At 39.9% G+C, this 20,830-nt stretch overlaps 1 protein-coding gene across 1 annotated transcript in view; it reads right to left on the bottom strand.

Annotated features, from left to right (window-relative positions):
* Window positions 1-1,949: 1,949 nt before the first annotated feature.
* LOC121380182 (ras-related C3 botulinum toxin substrate 1) overlaps window positions 1,950-20,830 on the bottom strand; it is a 38,699-nt gene continuing 19,818 nt past the window's right edge. Inside the window, exons 7-8 of the mRNA XM_041508990.1 lie at window positions 6,319-6,381; window positions 1,950-5,599 (exon numbers count right to left, since the gene is read on the bottom strand). Of these exons, the coding sequence (XP_041364924.1) occupies window positions 5,309-5,599; window positions 6,319-6,381 (354 nt within the window). The 3' untranslated portion in view covers window positions 1,950-5,308. The remainder of the gene's footprint in view (window positions 5,600-6,318; window positions 6,382-20,830) is intronic.

Here is a 20,830-nt window from a genome sequence, read left to right as displayed (position 1 = left end):
ATGAGATAATGTCACCCTCTTGGTTTAAAAAAACAAAACATGGGTTTTTGTTTTGGTTTTTTAAATCCATTTTCAGGCAGTTTGAAGCAGATATTTATAGTTTGTTCCTTTACATTTCGAGCAGAATTAATGACGTAATGAAAGTCAAACTGTATATGTAAGTAAAAGTACATGGTTAAACTAGAGGCCTACACATCATTTCAGTTCAGTATATCTGGGACAGACAGACAGGAGACGGAGATAAAATCTAGTCTCCTCCGGTTGGACCGGTAAGGTACTAATAAACAGGCCAAATATTTGTTCTGACCAACCTTAACGCTTCCTACGGCTTCGTTATTAATATTCTGATTGTGTGTCGGGGGGTGGGGGTGGGGAGGGGGCGGTAGAAACTGACAAGAAAAGGGCATTTTTAAATTACGGCTATGTATGGCTATATTGACATTTATTTGGTCGATAGATAAAAAAAACAACCACCGGCTACTTTTTCCAATAAAGCAGCAAGGTATCTTTTTATATATGCACTTTCCCATTAACAGGAGTGTACATATATCCAGGGACTCCTGAGGGCATTCAAACAAATACGATGCGTCACTGACCAAGGGCTGATACTATTCCATATTTTGAACTTGCGCATACCTTTTCATCTTTTTGGTGATGGAACGACGTTTTAGACGAAATATCGGACTTCACAGCTTTGGCGGCACTATTCATGACGGGTGCCACCTTTCGCAAACACCTGCTATTACCTTTGTTTTGACAGTGATTCATAAGTGCATGTCACCAGAGCTGTTTTTTTATTTTATTCCAATGAGCTCTGACCTGTGCTAGTTTTGATTTAGTAAACTTGTCTGGCAATGGCAGTCCTCCTTGTGGCGGTCAAAAGAAAGTATTGTCCAGTAAAGGATATCATTGGGAGTGGCTGTCCTCCTATAGATGACAATATAAATTCGAAGAATCAGATTTAGTATACCAGTCGCGTGTCACTCTAGTTGGTGCGGGAAAACCTTGAAACTATCGGTGGTGATCGATCCTGCAACCCCTAACATCTCAAGCGAGCACTCTGTCCCCGATAATAAGTCTCAGGTTAGTTGAAAATCGAGTTTAGTGAGCGACCGTACTCAACCACTCGCCCTCGTGAACATGACTTTGACAAGGGTACATACTACCTCCCGCACACTTGTCTGGTCATTTCCGGATTAACCTTCAAATAAGATAAGATAGACCTGTAACTTTTGACCATTGTATATAGTCAATGTTCAGAGACTCCCTCATGTCCCACCGTGCGAAACCCTGTATGATAATATAAACACAAAATTTAAAACAGAATTCATGCAATATAATAATGCATATACATGTATATTAACCTAAAAAATATTTTTAATTAATTATTTGTCAAGCTATGTTAACGTAAACTGTTATCCTAATAATAATTATTATGATGTGCTGGTTCATTCGTCATTAAAGTTAAGACAAACATTTTTTATTTTTTTAATTTTTTTATTATGAATAAAAAATAGTATTGGTAGTAAATCTTAAGGCAGAGATGAATTTTTCTGGTAAAATGCATTTAGTTTTCAAAACTTTACGGGGGAGCATACTCCCGAACCCCTTGAAAACTTTTCTTTGTACCCTCCATCGCAGTCAGCCCCGCCCCCTAATGTCGACTTGCTTCCGCCGTGCGTGATAATGACATATGTTTAAAAAGTTGAGGCTGATAATTATGTACTATTCAGTTTACCATTTTCACAACCAGTGTTCCTGTTTTAAATTGTCACTGCTAATAGTTCTTAATATTTGTTGAACAAAATTATAACCAATTAAAAGGGTAGGATCTGATGATATTACTCCTACTTTAAAGAATATACATTGCCAACCACACCCCATCCCACCACACCCCACCCCGATACACACTTGAAATATATTTTAAAATAATACAACTGCATGTCGTGTACTAGTAGTTCATGTTTTATTAGCAACACGTATAACCTTTTATACACAATGAATAGTTGATGAAGAAGTATATAAAGGTACAAAGATGTGAGGAGTGAAGCAAAATGACACATGCACGCAGTTAATGCTTCAAATCGCTGGCATGTTTCATAATACTTCCGGAATGTCATCTGTTCGGTGGAGGGTCATTTTTCATTAACTATAGTGAAATGTTAGCAGCCGTCCTGTAACGTGATTCACCTGTATAAACACCGATGCTGCGCATGGGTGTTGGTGCTGATGACAGTTTTAAGTGTTATTTAACACGGTCAAGTGCAGACGCACATTTAGACAGGGGCAACGTTTTATCCGTATTTGATTGGTGTTGTTGTTTTTTGTCACTTGTTAAATATATCTATCAATACGGAACAGAATTATATAAGAAAGATTTTTTTATTAGTTTTTTTACCTTCAATAAACCGGATGTCTCTTATAAACCGGACATTTTACTTGGTATCGTGGGTGTCCGGTTTAGAGGGTCCCATGGGTTTCTGGTTTAGAGGGGTTTTGGTGTGTTTTATACCTGCCAAGTCTTAGGCATTTTGTAGGAGACCTTTTTAAAATACTTTTTTTTAAATTCTATCAGTATTTATAAAAATCTTCATTAAAATCTTATAAACTTTTATAAGCATGTTGAATACCCGGTATCGGTGCAGTATTTGGTATTGATACAATACCGATACCGATATCGAGCGGTATTTTCGGTATACTCTGCTTTAAATGCATGCCCGAAATAAGTCTCACCCTCTAATTTCTTCCAAATAAAATAAAATTCCATACACAAGGCCTTAATCTCTCTTCTTTTCAACTATTTTGCGCTTGTCAGATATATTTTTAGTGCTTTACTAAAGGGCGGATAACATTTTTCAATACCGAAATTTCGGTATTTTGCAATTTGCTCGGTACGATAAATTGGTATTGACATGATACCAATACCGAACGGTATATACGGTATACCGCCCGGCTCAACTCCACGGTAATGACCCGGTCACCACATCAATACATCGAATTTAAATACTCTGTAACGTATAAGTTAAACCTGAAAATGATTGCTTGATGAAGCGCTGAAAATACGTTTTAACTGAAAAAGACGTTTAAATGTATTTAAAATCTACTTGGGTTTTTGAAATTGTTTTTTTATTTTTTATTTTTTTAAATAAGTAAAAAATAGAATACTACATTCTTATCCATTAGATATCATTTATCTTAGAATTCGTTTAAAACGTATCCAACTCACTTTCGAACGTTAGATATGTTTTAAAACAATTAGTTGTAAGACATATGATATCAAACCATCATCGTGTAGTATTTTCTATCTGTATATCTGTTCACTGGTTTAAATGTATTGTACATTTTAATAGGACTATCTTTTATATATGTATATATTAGTATTATAATATTAGCTAACTATTTAGTTATTCACTTAACTATCCATCTATTCCTAATGTAAATGTGATTAACAGTATTAAATCAAAATCATTTACTAATGTCCTGTGATTCTGAACTCACATTGATGACTCTATCAGTCAAAAGTGATAGGTATGCCTATATGTACGTACTAGTGCATAATTCGTCAATTACTTGGTCATAATAATGATAATAACTGCCATCAGGTCTATTAAAATTGATTATGCAGCTATGCAGCTATTTTGTAAAATAATTAACTGGTCATATTGACACGGACTAGAAAGTAATAACCCGCCCCGAGTTCAGCCAGACCGAGCAGAAAAACGTCCGCTAGACTGGTTTATGCGCTTCACAATAAACCAAATTACCACGTCGGGAACCATTCAAATAGTTCGCGAACGATAGCGAAACGTTGACTGGCTGAACATGGAACAGGACCCGTGGTTATAAAACATGCATGTGAAGACTTAAAAGAGTTCAGCGAAGTCTCTCCAGACTTTTAGCAGACATTTCCGTGAAAAACATTGATGAGAACGATTAATTGCTCTCTTCACTTAGATTAAGTGGACCCATTTAAGATATTACCATATTTAGCACTGGTATTCTGGTATTTAATCCTTTTGTTTTAGTATTTTTTTTATAATTCACATGCTAACGGTAGCTCATCTTCGTAAGCCAAGCCCCTGTCTTGGACACATCTACCGATCTTGGAGGAGGTGCCCAAGACAGTCGTGCTTGAACCTTCCGTGGATGTTAGCACGATTCAAATGGTTGATTGATTGATCGTAAGCCACGGCGCCATTCCGTATAGCATACTGCATTTTATAATACGAAATGCAGTATACGGAATGGTTCCTTGGCTTGTGAAGATGAAGGGAGCTAAAACTAACTCTCTCTGAACTAGCCTCTGGACAATGATTGCGAGTCAGAGATACAGCTTCCTGTAAACATGCTATTGGCATGAGCGGGCTTATTAAAACCTCAAGAGCTAGTAGACCGTAACATTGTATAAACACCAGACCTGAATATAGAAACAACGATATAGTATGGACATGTTAAACACTAGAAATCTGTTTAAGTTAAAACAAATTTGTGTCAGGAATAAAAAGCAAGAGATGCTGTACATTTTCACATTATGTATAACTAAATCGACTATTCTCGTATTGTTATTCGGTGGCGAATCCGAAAGAAAGCCTCTATTAGAATCGATTCTATTCTTTTAGAAGAAAAAAAACCCCGTCAGCTATGTCACGTGTACAGCAGAAGGTAAAACATCATTGTCAGTTTACAACTGACGTGGGCTGCTATTCTTGTATAGATGTTCTGTAGCTGATTTTACAAGAAAGGTCTGGGAATCCACTTTCGTTCAGCATAAAGTGCTATTTCAAACGCTAATAAATCCAATTGTCTCAAGACATCATGCCATGAACTTAAGAGAATGATGCCGTGGTACACCATTACATCATCTCTGGTTCAAATATAAACAGTTTCAGTCACGGCTTTCCTTTCAAAAACGGATCTGTGACTACTTCTTTGTCTGGCATAACCGAATGAACATATTGCAATGCATATGAAGTTTACTAGTGCTCAGAAAATATCAAACGCAGAAAGTCTGGTGGCAGTATAGCAAGATTTCACACACTGCTGTATGTCCAAGTCTGCACTTCGAAGGGCACTGATTGATTCGGAGGGGATACACTTCTTATTATTTCTGTGGAATATATCGAAAATTTACAGAATAAAAAACATCCCTCCAACAAAGTGAGGAATCCATAAAGGTGCTCCTTTCCTATTTCAAATTTCCTGGTCCGCCAATGAAAAGCACACACATTCTTCAGGTATTATTGATTGGTCCTTCCAGTTTACCTAAGTAAATAAATTATCCAGAAATGTGCAGGAAAAGAAATAGTTTTCAAAGCACAATACATAAGTGCTTTGAGTTACTACTCTTCTTCTTGGAGTTGTGGCTTCGCACTGCCTCCACGAACACTGTCTCCAGGTTATGCCTGGTCAGAGCGGAACATTCTATATAACGAACGGCCTTGATTTCTTTGGCCAAATGTGAGCCTTGAGTATGACTTATGGGAGACAATTTTTTGACTTTTAGCTTGTCAAGTGTGTCTTTGTCGTCGCGGAGATCTAGTTTGGTCCCAACTAGAATACACGGCACTCTTGGGCAATGGTGGTTAAGTTCTGGGATCCACTGAAGAAGAAAAATGAGAAAGAAAAGAATGTAGAAGTTTTAACAATGACATATTGTTGATAACCGGTAAAAGCAATAACTGTTATATCTGCTGTCAATGAAACGTCTAAAAGCCATTTTATATATAAGGCTTAAGGGTCTCATTTTCCCCCCAGAAAATTGTTATTTTATTGCAAATAGTTTTAAAATGTGTAAAATGGTAGAGATCGAACGTTGTATATACACAGAACTGTGTATAGTGATAGTTACTAAACTACACAAACAATGAATCAATAAATAGAGCCTAACTATTCCAAATGGAACAAATAAAGTGAGTCCTTTATAAGACATTGCCTCTGAATAATTCATTAGGTTGACGTTTGGAACGGTATCGGTATACGTCCAAAGTTAATAGCCTTTTTAAAAAAAATGGGGTGTGGACGGGACATCTGCAACCTCCTACAAAATATACCAAGAAGTTCCAACCAAATGTTTATGATAGATTTTCTCCTGTCGTATGTTAATTTACCACAGCTGCTGCATATATCGTGTTTTACATACCCAGTTACTGTTACTAATGCACACATATATTCACATTCCTGTGTTTGAAACCATAGGCGTATGGGCTTCCATTTTTGTATGTGTGTGTGTATGGGGTTGAGGCTGATTTTTGAACACTCATTACATATAATTCCTTAGTTTGTAATATGTTTTAACAGCACTGAGTTAAACTGAATTACCTTTGCTTTAACGTTTTCATAGCTCGTTGGACTGACGACAGAAAAACACACTATAAATACATTCTGAAACCAACCAAACAACATTTAAAACATAATAATAATAATAATAATAATAATAATAATAATAGCATAAAATAAAAATCATGTTGAAAAATATATAAGTAGCGACTACAGAATTTATTACCAATTTACTGAATACAGTAACTTGTTTTCACAGGAAAGCACACAGACACACACACACACACACACACACACACACACACACACACACACACAAGTTTCTATCACGGTGAGATGTATTAGGGTATGATATAGTGTTAACATACACAATATACACTGTTTATGTATTGGGTAGTGTTAATAGACATTATACACTACAGACCGTGTTGGGGTATGGAACAGTGCTAACAGGCACTATATACCGCCTTAGGGTATGATACTGTTAACACCACAGACCGTGTTGGGGAAGGGTAGTGTTAACAGACACTACTGACCATGTTAGGGTAGGAGATAGTGACTATAGACACTACAGACCGTGTTGAGGTATGGAACAGTGCTAACAGGCACTATATACCGCCTTAGGGTATGATACTGTTAACACCACAGACCGTGTTGGGGAAGGGTAGTGTTAACAGAAACTACTGACCACGTTAGGGTAGGAGATAGTGACTATAGACACTACAGACCGTGTTGGGGTATGGAACAGTGCTAACAGGCACTATATACCGCCTTAGGGTATGATACTGTTAACACCACAGACCGTGTTGGGGAAGGGTAGTGTTAACAGAAACTACTGACCATGTTAAGGTAGGAGATAGTGACTATAGACACTACATACCGTGTTGGGGTATGGAACAGTGCTAACAGGCACTATATACCGCCTTAGGGTATGATACTGTTAACACCACAGACCGTGTTGGGGAAGGGTAGTGTTAACAGACACTACTGACCATGTTAGGGTAGGAGATAGTGACTATAGACACTACAGACCGTGTTGGGGTATGGAACAGTGCTAACAGGCACTATATACCGCCTTAGGGTATGATACTGTTAACACCACAGACCGTGTTGGGGAAGGGTAGTGTTAACAGAAACTACTGACCACGTTAGGGTAGGAGATAGTGACTATAGACACTACAGACCGTGTTGGGGTATGGAACAGTGCTAACAGGCACTATATACCGCCTTAGGGTATGATACTGTTAACACCACAGACCGTGTTGGGGAAGGGTAGTGTTAACAGACACTACTGACCATGTTAGGGTAGGAGATAGTGACTATAGACACTACAGACCTTGTTGGGGTATGGAACAGTGCTAACAGGCACTATATACCGCCTTAGGGTATGATACTGTTAACACCACAGACCGTGTTGGGGAAGGGTAGTGTTAACAGACACTACTGACCATGTTAGGGTAGGAGATAGTGACTATAGACACTACAGACCTTGTTGGGGTAGGAGATAGTGACTACAGACACTACAGACCGGATTAGTGTAGGAGAGAGTGACTATAGACACTACAGACCGTGTTGGGGTTTGGAGAGAGTGACTACAGACACTACAGACCGTGTTGGGTAGGAGAGAGTGACTACAGACACTACAGACCGTGTTGGGGTAGGAGAGAGCGCCTACAGACACTACAGACCGTGTTGGGGTAGGAGAGAGTGGCTACAGACACCACAGACCGTGTTGGGGTAGGAGAGAGTGACTACAGACACCACAGACCGTGTTGGGGTAGGAGAGAGTGACTACAGACCGTGTTGGGGTAGGAGAGAGTGACTACATACCGTGTTGGGGTAGGAGAGAGTGATTACAGACACTACAGACCGTGTTGGGGTAGGAGAGAGTGACTACAGACACCACAGACCGTGTTGGGGTAGGAGAGAGTGATTACAGACACCTTAGACCGTGTTGGGGTAGGAGAGAGTGGCTACAGACACTACAGTGTTGGGGTAGGAGAGAGTGACTACAGACACTACAGACCGTGTTGGGGTAGGAGAGCGGTCTCAGCCTGTCGTAGTCCTCCTGACCCGCCGTGTCCCACAGGCCGAGGTTGACGGGGATGTTGTCCACCACCAGGTGCGCTGAGTAGTTGTCAAACCTGTCAATCAAAACAAATCACCAATCTAATCACAGGCAGACCAGTTATATCATCATACTGCTTGTCATCCAGTGAAAAACGCAAAACATTTTCATTATTTTGTCAATTGTTATTATTACTATTAATTTCTATAATCAAGAATTTGAATGTTTTCCTGATTCGTCAATTTGAAGACACCGCCGCATACTAATAATGTAAACGTCCTTTAATACTTACAGTAATAATGTAAACGTCATTTAATACTTACAGTAATAGTGTAAACATCATTTAATACTTACAGTAATAGTGTAAACGTCATTTAATACTTACAGTAATAGTGTAAACGTCATTTAATACTTACAGTAATAGTGTAAACGTCATTTAATACTTACAGTAATAGTGTAAACGTCATTTAATACTTACAGTAATAGTGTAAACGTCATTTAATACTTACAGTAATAGTGTAAACATCCTTTAATACTTACAGTAATAGTGTAAACGTCATTTAATACTTACAGTAATAGTGTAAACGTCATTTAATACTTACACTGTAGGTATATATTTGTGAGGAAATGAATCAGTTGTATAACTGATCAATAAACACGTTTTTCCGACGGCTCTGAAAAAACAAAACAAACACAATTGTATGTATCTATAACCGACATTTAACAACTGACACTGGTTCAGACGGGGGGGGGGGGGGGGGGGGGGGCGTAGCCCAGTGGTAAAGCGCTCGCCTGATATTCGGGCACAAATTATAGAGATATTTGGGCAAAATGTGCTACCCTGAGACCTTCTTACCATGCATTTCCATCATTCTACCCTCAAAATTAGTTGTGCTCCATGTAAAAATGCGTAGTGATTCGTCTGCAGCCCTATATAGCTGTTGGGTAGTAATGCTAATAGGAATAAATATTGTTATCCAGATTCGGGCATTTTCGTTTAATTCGGGCAAAAGCCAGCCTGTCCCCCTACAAAAATGGGAGCCCGTACGCCTATGCTTGCTAATCCTGGAAAATAAATGTATACATCGGGTTTCCTTTCAAGATTTTCTTGATGAATTTGACAACCGGAATCATTTTAAAGGATTATAACGATGATATAAATAAGATGATGACGACGACAGTGATCAACACGAAATAGTTGTGTTTCGGCAACCATTTGGACCTACTCCAGTGGATCACATAAACATCTGATGGCATTACTGTTTAGTAAGTGATCCATGAATATATTTCATCACAACTGTCTATGTATACGTATTCAATGAGCTCTATCTCTTAGATTTGTCAAACCAGTATTGGGGATTGCAGCGCTCCACGACTGGAATAACAAATAGCGTGGTCTCGTCTGTGGGGAAAGTGCGTATAAAAGATTTCTTGCTGATAATGTAAAACGTGTAGTGAGTTTCCCTCGAACACTACCGGGGGTTACCTGTCACAATTATGAAATGCAAATGTTTGACATCTGATAACCGATGATTAATGTGCTCTAGTGGTGTCGTAAAACAAAACAAACTTTAAATAGGAAGTAGGCCTACATGTATCCATGTATCATCCTGGAGAGTAGCAGTCCTTCTATAAACAAAAAAAGTGTATTTTGTTTAACAACACCACTAGAGCACATTGATTTATTAGTCATCGGCTATTGGATGTCAAACATTTGGTAATTTTAACATATAGTCTTAGAGAAGAAACCCGCTATATTGTACAGACAGGATACCACACACCACGGCCTTTGATATACCAGTCATGTTGCACTGGCTTGAGCGAGAAATAGCCCAATGGGCCCACTGACGGGGATCGATCCTAGATCGACCGCGCATCAGGCGAGCCTTTACCACTGGGCTACGTCCTATCTATGTGGGAGCAGACCATTTGTGTAGAGGAGGGGGGTCATGCCCCACCCCTATCACACCTCTTTCCACCCATAACCGTGTATATGTATCTGTCACCCCATAACACGAATCATTGTGCATTGTCAAAACATTCCCTGACTCGGCCTTGTGCAGATATACGATTTTGAATAAGATAACTGTTTTGGCATTCAGATTACATGCAGGAAGTTGCTGTTTATTACGTATGTATTGTTTAGCCAACTAAACGAGGGCTGCGTTAAACGAGGAAGTATCTATATAACGCTGACACCATGGATGGGTTGTTTACCCCCAAGTAGCTGACTTCCTGTTTAAATAAAACAGGATATATGTTTGTCAGTCGTATATATTGTTTCTTTCGTGGTCACGTATTATCTACACTGTATATGAAAGTGTGACTTCTATTTAAGCTACATAGTGTTGGTGTTTGTCTTTTCTTCCTGGGAGGTGGATGACATGGGGTAGGGGGTGTCGGCAATATAGTAACAAAAGTGACTTCATTTTAAGCGACACAGTGGTGGATGTTTGTTGTTGTTGTTTGTATTATACAACAAAAACAAATATATTTATAAACTACCAATTTTGAAATATGCTGGGTTTTACAAAATATTGGTAGACTTCTATATATAAATTCACATTGGAACTGAAGGGATATTATTTGATATTACAATAAATGTTTTGGTTTTTTTAATTGTTAAGTTAAATTAATACATGTATATTATTTATATATTATATGGTGGGTTTTGTTTGTTAGTTGTTGTTTTTTGTTGTTTGTTTGTTGTTGTTGTTGTTGTTGTTTGTTACAAGCTTTGTTATATGCGAATATCCATCATAATGAACTGTAAAGTCTATATTTCGAAACTCGAATGACATAAAATTTATGCTACACGTTTGCACGCGAGTATATCAAAGTGCAACAAACTACACTGTATTTCTCAAAATGTTATGCTACCATTTTCTACACGAGTATAATAGTATGTGAACAAACGACGAAGTCTCGTTATCTAAACTACATTAATTTTATATGACAAAACGTGTTAAACTACTATTGCAAGCAATTATACCAGAGTATTTATTTAGCCTAACGAATGACGAATCCTAATTTTATTAACTACATTACTTTTATATTACAAAATGTGCTGCACTTTTGCACGCGAGTATATTAAAGTGTGTAACGCATGTTGAAGCCAAGTTTTCGAAACAACATTAATTCTATATCACAAAATGTGCTGCACTTTTTCACGCGAGTATATATCAATGTGTAACGAATGACGAAGCCTAGTTTTGGCGAGTGTTAACAGTCACATCACTGGTGGAGTCAAAGCGTGTCGCTTTATGACAATCAGCCATTTCGCACCACCGTGACATTATGACCGGATATAGCGGGTCAGGAGATATAGTTATTTACAAGCATCTAAGCTGACGGACTGACATACTTGAAACGTCTGCTCGTCTCACGAGTCTATACAGTATTTAGTGTGTCAAATACAAAATATCCCTATCTCACGCGTCTGTAGAGTATTTAGTATATATAATATGAGTATATAGTATATATACTGTGTCATATTTCAAATACAAAACCGGCCTCGGTGGCGTCGTGGCAGGCCATCGGTCTACAGGCTGGTAGGTACTGGGTTCGGATCCCAGTCGAGGCATGGGATTTTTAATCCAGATACCGACTCCAAACCCTGAGTGAGTGCTCCGCAAGGCTCAATGGGTAGGAGTAAACCACTTGCACCGACCAGTGATCCATAACTGGTTCAACAAAGGCCATGGTTTGTGCTATCCTGCCTGTGGGAAGCGCAAATAAAAGATCCCTTGCTGCCTGTCGTAAAGAAGAGTAGCCTATGTGGCGACAGCGGGTTTCCTCTAAAAACAGTGTCAGAATGACCATATGTTTGACGTCCAATAGCCGATGATAAGATTAAAAATCAATGTGCTCTAGTGGCGTCGTTAAATAAAACAAACTTTACTTTCAAATACAAAATACCCTTCCATTTTACGCGTCTATATAGTATTAGTATATATGTGTATATTATTTATTTAGTGATTCATATTTCAAATACAAAATACCCCTCCATCTCACGCGTCTGTATTGTATTTGGTATATACAATATGTTTATAATATTTAGTGTGTCATATTTCAAATACAAAATACCCCTCCATCTCACGCGTCTATATTGTATTTAGTATATACAATATGTTTATAGTATTTAGTGTGTCATATTTCAAATATAAAATATCCCTTAATCTCACGCATGTATATAGTATCCCCTGCGCGTGCTGTAATCTCACCGTGGTGCAGGGGTGTAACATTCTCTTTGAGAATGGCCAATACAGCACACATTGAAATTTTGAGTAAAAGTCGGTATCTATCTGTGATATTTGTATTTTTGCACAGTTCTTTACACTGTTTTTATTTAAATCTTGAATTTTTATATTGATGTTGAACATCACTTTATTTGTTTGCATTACCATAGTTTGACGCTCCAATAGCCGATGTATTTTTCGTGCTGGGGTGTCGTTAAACATTCATTCATTCATTGTATATAGTATTTAGTATATAAATGAATATAATATTTAGTGTGTCATATTCAAATACAAAATGTATCTCACGCGTCTTTGTAGTATTTAGTATACATAGTACTTAGCCTGCTATATTTCAGATACAAAATATATCTCCATCTCACGCGTCTTTGTAGTATTTAGTATACATAGTACTTAGCCTGCCATATTTCAAATACAAAATATATCTCCATCTCACGCGTCTTTGTAGGATTTAGTATACATAGTACTTAGCCTGCCATATTTCAAATACAAAATGTCCCTCCATTTCTCGCTTCTGTATGTATATATGTATGTATGTATGTATTGATGTATTGATGTATGTATTTATGTATATATGTGAGTGTATGTATGTAAGCATGCATGCATTCATATATGCATGTGTGTGTATGTGTGTGTGTGTGTGTGTGCGTGTATGCATTTGTGTATTTATGTTTTCGCAACAGTGTGCACCACCCTCCCCCCGCCCCCTTTCTCGACTACGCCATATATAGGTTTTCCCTCTGATTGAGCAACATGTGTGATGAAGGCGACATTTTACAATGAGTATTGTCGCTAAATACGCCCTGCGTCTTCACATCAAAGTTATTACATGCAAACGTAGCGCCACTATTGTGACCTAGTTAAAACAATGACTTTTGGAATGTCAAGCAGGTGGATTTGGCCTCAAACGTTTTCGCTTCATTAACTCCAACATACACGAAATGGACGGGAATGTATGTTTGTGGAATACATTAGGCTGATTTGTATATATATATATATATATATATATATATATATATATATATATGTGTGTGTGTGTGTGTGTGTGTGTGTGTATGTGTGTGCGCGCGCGCGTGTGCATATATATGTGTGTGTGTGTGTGTATGTATGTGTGTGTGTGTGTATGTGTATGTATGTATGTGCGTGTGTGCATATATATATATGTGTGTGTGTGTGTGTGTGTGTGTGTGTGTGTGTGTGTGTATAATTTGTTTGTCTACGCTTAGGCGTTGAAATAGTTGGAAAGGCCAGTAAGGTCTTAAGTCGCCTCCCAGTGCTACTCAACTAACTTTCTGTAGGGATTTTAGGAAAACATATATGCAGGCGCGTATAGGGGAGGGTTTTGTGGCTCGAAACCCCTCCCTGCTCAAGCAAATTTTCTTTTAATTTCAATATATTTCTCGGGAGAGCATGACTCTACATCCCCCCCCCCCATCCATGAACTTCACTCGACAAGTCTAGACCCCGTTCCCCGCTAAAATGTCTACACACGCGCCTGTATATGAGTTAAAAGCTAAAGTTTTTTTTGGTTTAATGACACCACTAGAGCACACTGATGCATTAATCATCGGCTATTGGAGTTAAAAAAGATGGTACTTTTAGAGAGGCAATACGCTACATGTTGTCATTAATAGCAAGGGATTTTTTATATGCATCATCCGATAAACAGGATAGCACATACCACGGACTTTGGCTGGAACGAGAAATAGCCCAATGGGTCGGCCCACCGACGAAAATCGATCCTAGACTGAAACCACACCAGGCTGACACGCGACAGATATCAGGATCGATACCCCGTCCCTCTCATCGATGGACCTAGTATATTTTCCCATTCCAACCAGTGGTGTATTACTTGGGGGTGGGGAGATAGCTTTACCACTGGGCTACGTCTCGCCACTTAGAAATGTGTTCGATAAATGGTATATTTAATCGTGGTCATGCATTACTATAGCGATGTATGGAACATCCTAACCACATAATCACAAAGTTTTGTTTAGTTTACGAACACCACTAGAGCACATTGGTTTATTAATCATCGGCTATTGGATGTCAAACATTTGGAAATTTTGACATATAGTCTTAAAAAGAAAACCTGCTACATTTTTCTATTAGTAGCAATGGATCTTTTTATATGCACCGTCCCATAGACAGAATAACACGTACCACGACCTTTGATACACCAGTCGTGGTTCACTGGCTGGAGCGAGAAATAGACCAATGGGCCCATCAACGGGGATCGATCCCAAATCGACCGTACATCAAGCGAGAGCTTTACCAGTGGGCTACGCCCCGTCCCCTAGATTTAAGACGTGCACAAAAACTTTTTATCATAACATATTTGATATATATCAAGCAAAAATTGAGTAATATATTAATTATCTTCAGATGCGTAACAGTATACTACGCATACTTAACTAAACGCCTTCGATGTGCCGGCCCACCCGATAAACACATTTACAGTACAACTCAAACATCTATTTATTCTCATAGCCTTGGGACTCTCTGACCTGTTAAGTGGAAAAAACAAGTCGAACGTGAGTTTGACATTTTACTGTTGAAATACATGCACTTCTAACGCGTAGCTAACAAGTTGCTTAAATAAAATGGCTTTGACACTATATAAGTCTGACTTACTATGTATGCAGATATTTTATCAAAAGTGTTTCAACTAATCATACTCACCCGTCACCGACCACGACACACTTTATATCCTGCATGGTGGAGCTGCCGTTGCCCAAGTGAATGTGTGGCCTGATGTCGCTAGGAAGTCTTGACGGGACGAAAATAGCGCGCGTCACAAAAGGCCAACGTGTGATTTCCAGCTAACGAAAAACTGTCAGCCGAAACTCGAGGGAGGCAATGAATAACCCGGTCGCATTGGCAGGCAATCCCAGGCTGGTAGGTATTGATCCCAACTGGAATTTTTTTACTACCAGTAGTGCTCCGCAAGGCTCAATGGTAGTGTAAACCACTTGCACCGACCAGCGATCCATAACTGGTTCAACAAAGGCCATGGTTTGTGCTATCCTGCCTGTGGAAGCGCAAATAAAAGATCCCTTGTAATGGGAAAGAGTAGCCCATGTAGTGGCGACAGCGGGTTTCCTCTCAAAATCTGTGTGGTCCTTAAACATATGTCTGACGCCATATAACCGTAAATAAAATGTGTTGAGTGCGTCGTTAAATAAAACATTTCTTTCTTTCATTAATAATATACTCTTCAAAAAAAGAAACGCAAAAGGGTACAAATGGGTTATAACTCCGATTTTATGTTTCCTACCGGTTCATGCTTTGTGAATATAAGGTCATTGCATATCCCAAACACATTCCCACGGTTACATTCGATAAAACGCAGCTACTGTACAATAAAGTTCCAAAATGTGAATATTCGCAAAAACGCAGCCACGTGCAAACCATGTCACCACTGCACGTGCGTTGTCTGCACGTGCAACATGAACACCGACAGTATAAAAGTGCAGGGTGTTCGCTTGCCTGGCCTCTGTATCTGGCCGACAGTTGACAATCCAGGACATGCCACGTCTCAGTGAACCGCAGAGAAACAATGCCATCGGCCGACTAGACGCAGGCGAATCCAGAACGGCCGTTGGCCAGGGCATTCCATGTGTCCCCAAGCACCATCTCCAGACTGTGGGACCGTTACCAGCAACATGGATCAACACGTGACCTCCCTAGATCCGGTCGACCACGGGTCACTACCCCCGGGCAGGACCGCTACATCCGGGTACGCCACCTTCGGAAACGATTGACTACTGCCACCTCCACAGCCGCAGCAATACCAGGTTTGCGCAGGATATCCGACCAGACCGTACGGAACCGCCTACGTGAGGTAGGAAATTCGTGCCAGACATCCAGTTCGAGGTGTCATCTTAACACCACAACACCGTCGACTCCGACTGCAGTGGTGCCAGATTCATCGACAATGGCCTCAACTGCGATGGAGACAGGTGTGGTTCAGTGACGAGTCCCGATTTCTGCTCCGACGTCATGATGGAAGATGTCGCGTGTATAGGCGTCGTGGTGAACGTTATGCGGCAAACTGCGTGCAGGAAGTGGACAGATTCGGCGGGGTAGTGTCATGGTGTGGGCAGCCATCTCACACACTGGCAGAACTGACCTGGTCCACGTGCAGGGCAACCTGAATGCACAGGGCTACATGACCAGATCCTCCGACCACACATCGTTCCAGTTATGGCCAACTGCAACGCAGTGTTCCAACATGACAACGCCAGGCCTCACACAGCACGTCTCACAACGGCTTTCCTACAGAACAACAACAATTAATGTCCTTCCTTGGCCATCGATATCACCGGATTTGAACCCAATTGAGCATCTATGGGACGAGTTGGACCGACGCCTCCGACAGCGACAACCACAGCCCTAGGCCTGCCCGAGCTGGCAGCAGCCTTGCAGGCCGAGTGGGCCACCATCCCCCGGGACGTCATCCGTACTCTGGTTGCTTCAATGGGCAGGCGGTGCCAGGCAGTTGTCAACACACGCGGAGGCCACACCCGGTATTGACTCCAGATGACCTTGACCTTGGTGGTGTGTCCTATCACTTACTCACAATGGACTAGAGTGAATTGTGAACAATCCTGCAACATTTGGTAATTATCGGACTCACCATTCAATAATTAAATCAATTCTCCAAATGTTACGACAATGTGGTTTTGCGTTTCTTCTTTTGAAGAGTATATAAACAGAGTGCATCTATGGACGCGATGCAAAACTTAAGTGGCAGTTATCTCGGCTGACACGCGACAGATATTTGGATCGATACCACGTCCCTACCATTTCTGTACCCAGTATATTTTCCCATTCCAACCAGTATGACTAGGTTGGGGTGGATTAAATATCGTACTGTGTGCTGTTCTGACTAAGAAAGTTTCCATAAAAGACTGAGCCAATCGTTCAAACACGTTCAAAGGTGTATCGCTGCACAAGGCAGTGTCAAAGAGAAGTTTTAACAATGTCTCATGAATCACTGTCTGACGTTTCGCTCTACTAGAGGACTGCCACCTTCCAGGACAATGTCTCCTCCTTGGGAAGATTTCCACTTTAAATAAAGGGCAATGCCTCTTCCCATGAGGATTGTCACTTCCATTACAACGCATAATCACTAAGAGGACTTCCACTTTTCGCGACACATCATCATTAAGAGGACTGTCAATTTACATGATATTCATCATCTCTAGAAGATTGCCACTTTCTATGACAAAGCATTATTCTCAGAAGGACTGCTACTTTCAAGGACGATGCATCCACCCTATGAGGAGTGTTACTTTTCAGGAATATTTCTGAAACCTTGTCCTAATCAAATCCTGCATCCGCTCTCATCAGTGTTCATTAACGACTCTCTCTCTCTCTCTCTCTCTCTCTCTCTCTCTCTCTCTCTCTCTCTCTCTCTCTCTCTCTCTCTCTCTCTCTCTCTCTCTGTGTGTGTGACATAATATATATATATATATATATATATATATATATATATATATATATATATATATATATATATACTACTCAAAACAATTTAAGGGTCAAAAATTTATTACCAAATAAGTTTCAGAGTGTATTAGATTGATGATGTAAACTACACCAAAAATTAAATTTATTGTTCCATATTTACAAAAAACACACAAATAAACGTCACTGTATACAAGAAAGTCACATGACATGCTGTCAAAGTTGAAGGTTGTCAAACATGGATTTTACACATTAGAACATTCGTTTAATAGTGTGTGAATCCACCCCTGGCGCGAATACACTCGACACTTCGTTGCCTCGTGCTGTTGATCAGACGTCTGAAGAACTCTTGGGGAATGGCCTGCCACTCTGCCATAAGAAGTTGACCCAGATCATGAAGGTTGGCCGGAGGGGCATGGTTATCCCGAACTCTCCTGCCTAATTCGTCCCAGGCGTGCTCTATTGGGGCCAAGTCAGGCGAATATGCTGGCCAATCCATCCTGGCGATACCTTGTTGTCTGAGAAAGTCCGTTACCACCCTGGCGCGGTGGGGTCTGGCATTGTCATCCTGCAGAACTGCCCCACCGCCAATCTGCTGAAGGCCTGGGAGAACCAACGGCCGGATAATCTCATTCAGATAGCGGATTCCATTCAAATTGCCATCCACCACAGACGGGGGTCCTGTGGTGGATAGAGATGCCGCCCCACACCATGACGCTGCCACCACCGAACCGGTGACGTTGTCTAAAGTTAACGTCAGCGAAGCGCTCCCCAGGACGTCTGTAGACACGAACCCGACCGTCGTTGAACTGGAGACTAAACCTGGACTCATCAGTGAACATCACTCGACCCCACTGAACACGTTGCCACCGCAGATGAAGCGTGCACCAGTGATGTCTGGCCGTTCTGTGACGTGGTAGGAGTGGTGGTCGAACAGCTTGGCGACGGCAGCGTAGATTATTGGCTCTCAGACGATTGCGTATGGTTTGATCAGACACTCGAGTTCCAGTCGCAGTCCGCAGATTGTCACGTAATCGGCGTGCAGTGGTTGTGCGTTGACGTAGAGCCATATTTGTGATGTAGCGATCCTCTCTATTTGTAGTGCTTCGGGGTCTTCCCCAACGTGGACGATTTCAAACAGAATTCGTTGCTTGGTACCGTTGCCACAGTCGGCCAACGACACTCTGACTGACACCAAGTCTCAGAGCAACATTTCTTTGCGTATTGCCATCCTGAAGCCAAGCAATAGCCCTTCCTCGATCTTCGATAGTCAGTTTAAGTCGTACCATTGTCGAATTTGGAGTGTGCACCGTACACGAACGCAAGCTCCAATTATACGGAAATTCGGCATTGGGAATATGGAATACACGTGCAAAGCGTACAAATGAAGCGCTTTGTGAAAAAGCAAGTTATGGGCACTTAGCAGACCTTTCGCTTTCGCCCTAATTTACGTGCAAATGTAAGCATGTTTTCGCCATTAGAACTAGTCGACAGTGTCAATGACAGTGGATTTTAATTCATTTATGGGTTGCTTAGACCCACTTTCGTCAAAATGGAACAATACCATGCGTGACATTATGGTCTAGCTAATATAATTGACATTCAGAAAATAATGTCGAAAATATCGTCTGACCCTTAAATTGTTTTGAGTAGTATATATACTGTCTTTGTTTGCATTACCATAGTTTGACACCCAATAGCCGATGTATTTTTCGTGCTGGGGTGTCGTTAAACATTCATTCATTCATTCATTGATGCTCTCCCCTCTCTCTGTATGTGTGTCTCTCTCTCTCTGTCTGTCTGTCTGTCTGGATATATATATATATATATATATATATATATATATATATATATATATATATATATATCCTCTCCCCCCCCCCCGTCTCTCTCTGTATGTCTGTGTATCTCTCTCTCTCTCTCTCTCTCTGTATGTCTGTGTGTATATCTCTCTATCTCTGTGTATGTCTGTGTGTATATCTCTCTGTTTGTCTTTCTCTCTCTCTCTCTCTCTCTCTCTCTCTCTCTCTCTCTCTCTCTCTCTCTCTCTCTCTCTCTCTCTCTCTCTCTCTCTCTCTCTCTCTCTCATCGTTATTTAATTCATACTAAATGAAAGGGAAAGATTTTTTTTTAACAACACCTAAACACATTTTAAAGAAGGAATTCATCTGCTGCCACACAAGCTAATCCTCCCGAGTAGCAACAAGTTATCTTTTATGTACACTTTATCACTTCTTATGTGTTCTTTGACCGAGTGTAGTTTGATAATTTGACCCAGTAGCCTACAAACTGCATAAGTAAGTTACATCCTAAAACAAAAGGACGTCCTGAATGGAAAAAAAAAAAAGCAAAAAAAAAAAAAATAATAATAAAAATTAAATTAAATTGATTTTTGTCCAAGGAAATGGGAAAAGAAAAGAAAGTTAAAGAGTGTTTTGTTTAACAACACCATTAGAGCATATTAATTAATTCATCATTGGCTATTGGATGTCAACATTTGGTAAACGTTTTGACACGCACAGAATCGTTTTTAAGGGAACGGCGTATTTAATTAAGAATACAACTTTTGTATTTATTTATTTTATTATTATTTTTATTTTTTTTTTTTTTTTTTTTTTTTTATTTTATTATTATTTTTTTTTTTTTTTTATTTTTTTTTTAAACCTTTTTTTTGGGGGGGGGGGGGGAGTCAGTAGGACCACGTCATTAGTAACTTTTATATGCACTTTTCCATAGACCGGTATATTTTCCCATAACA

The sequence above is a fragment of the Gigantopelta aegis genome, chromosome 8, assembly GCF_016097555.1.
Source record: "Gigantopelta aegis isolate Gae_Host chromosome 8, Gae_host_genome, whole genome shotgun sequence".
Lineage (NCBI taxonomy): Eukaryota > Metazoa > Mollusca > Gastropoda > Neomphalida > Peltospiridae > Gigantopelta > Gigantopelta aegis.
The sequence above is the reverse complement of the archived record's forward strand: the minus strand, read 5'-3'. Positions and strand labels throughout refer to the sequence as shown.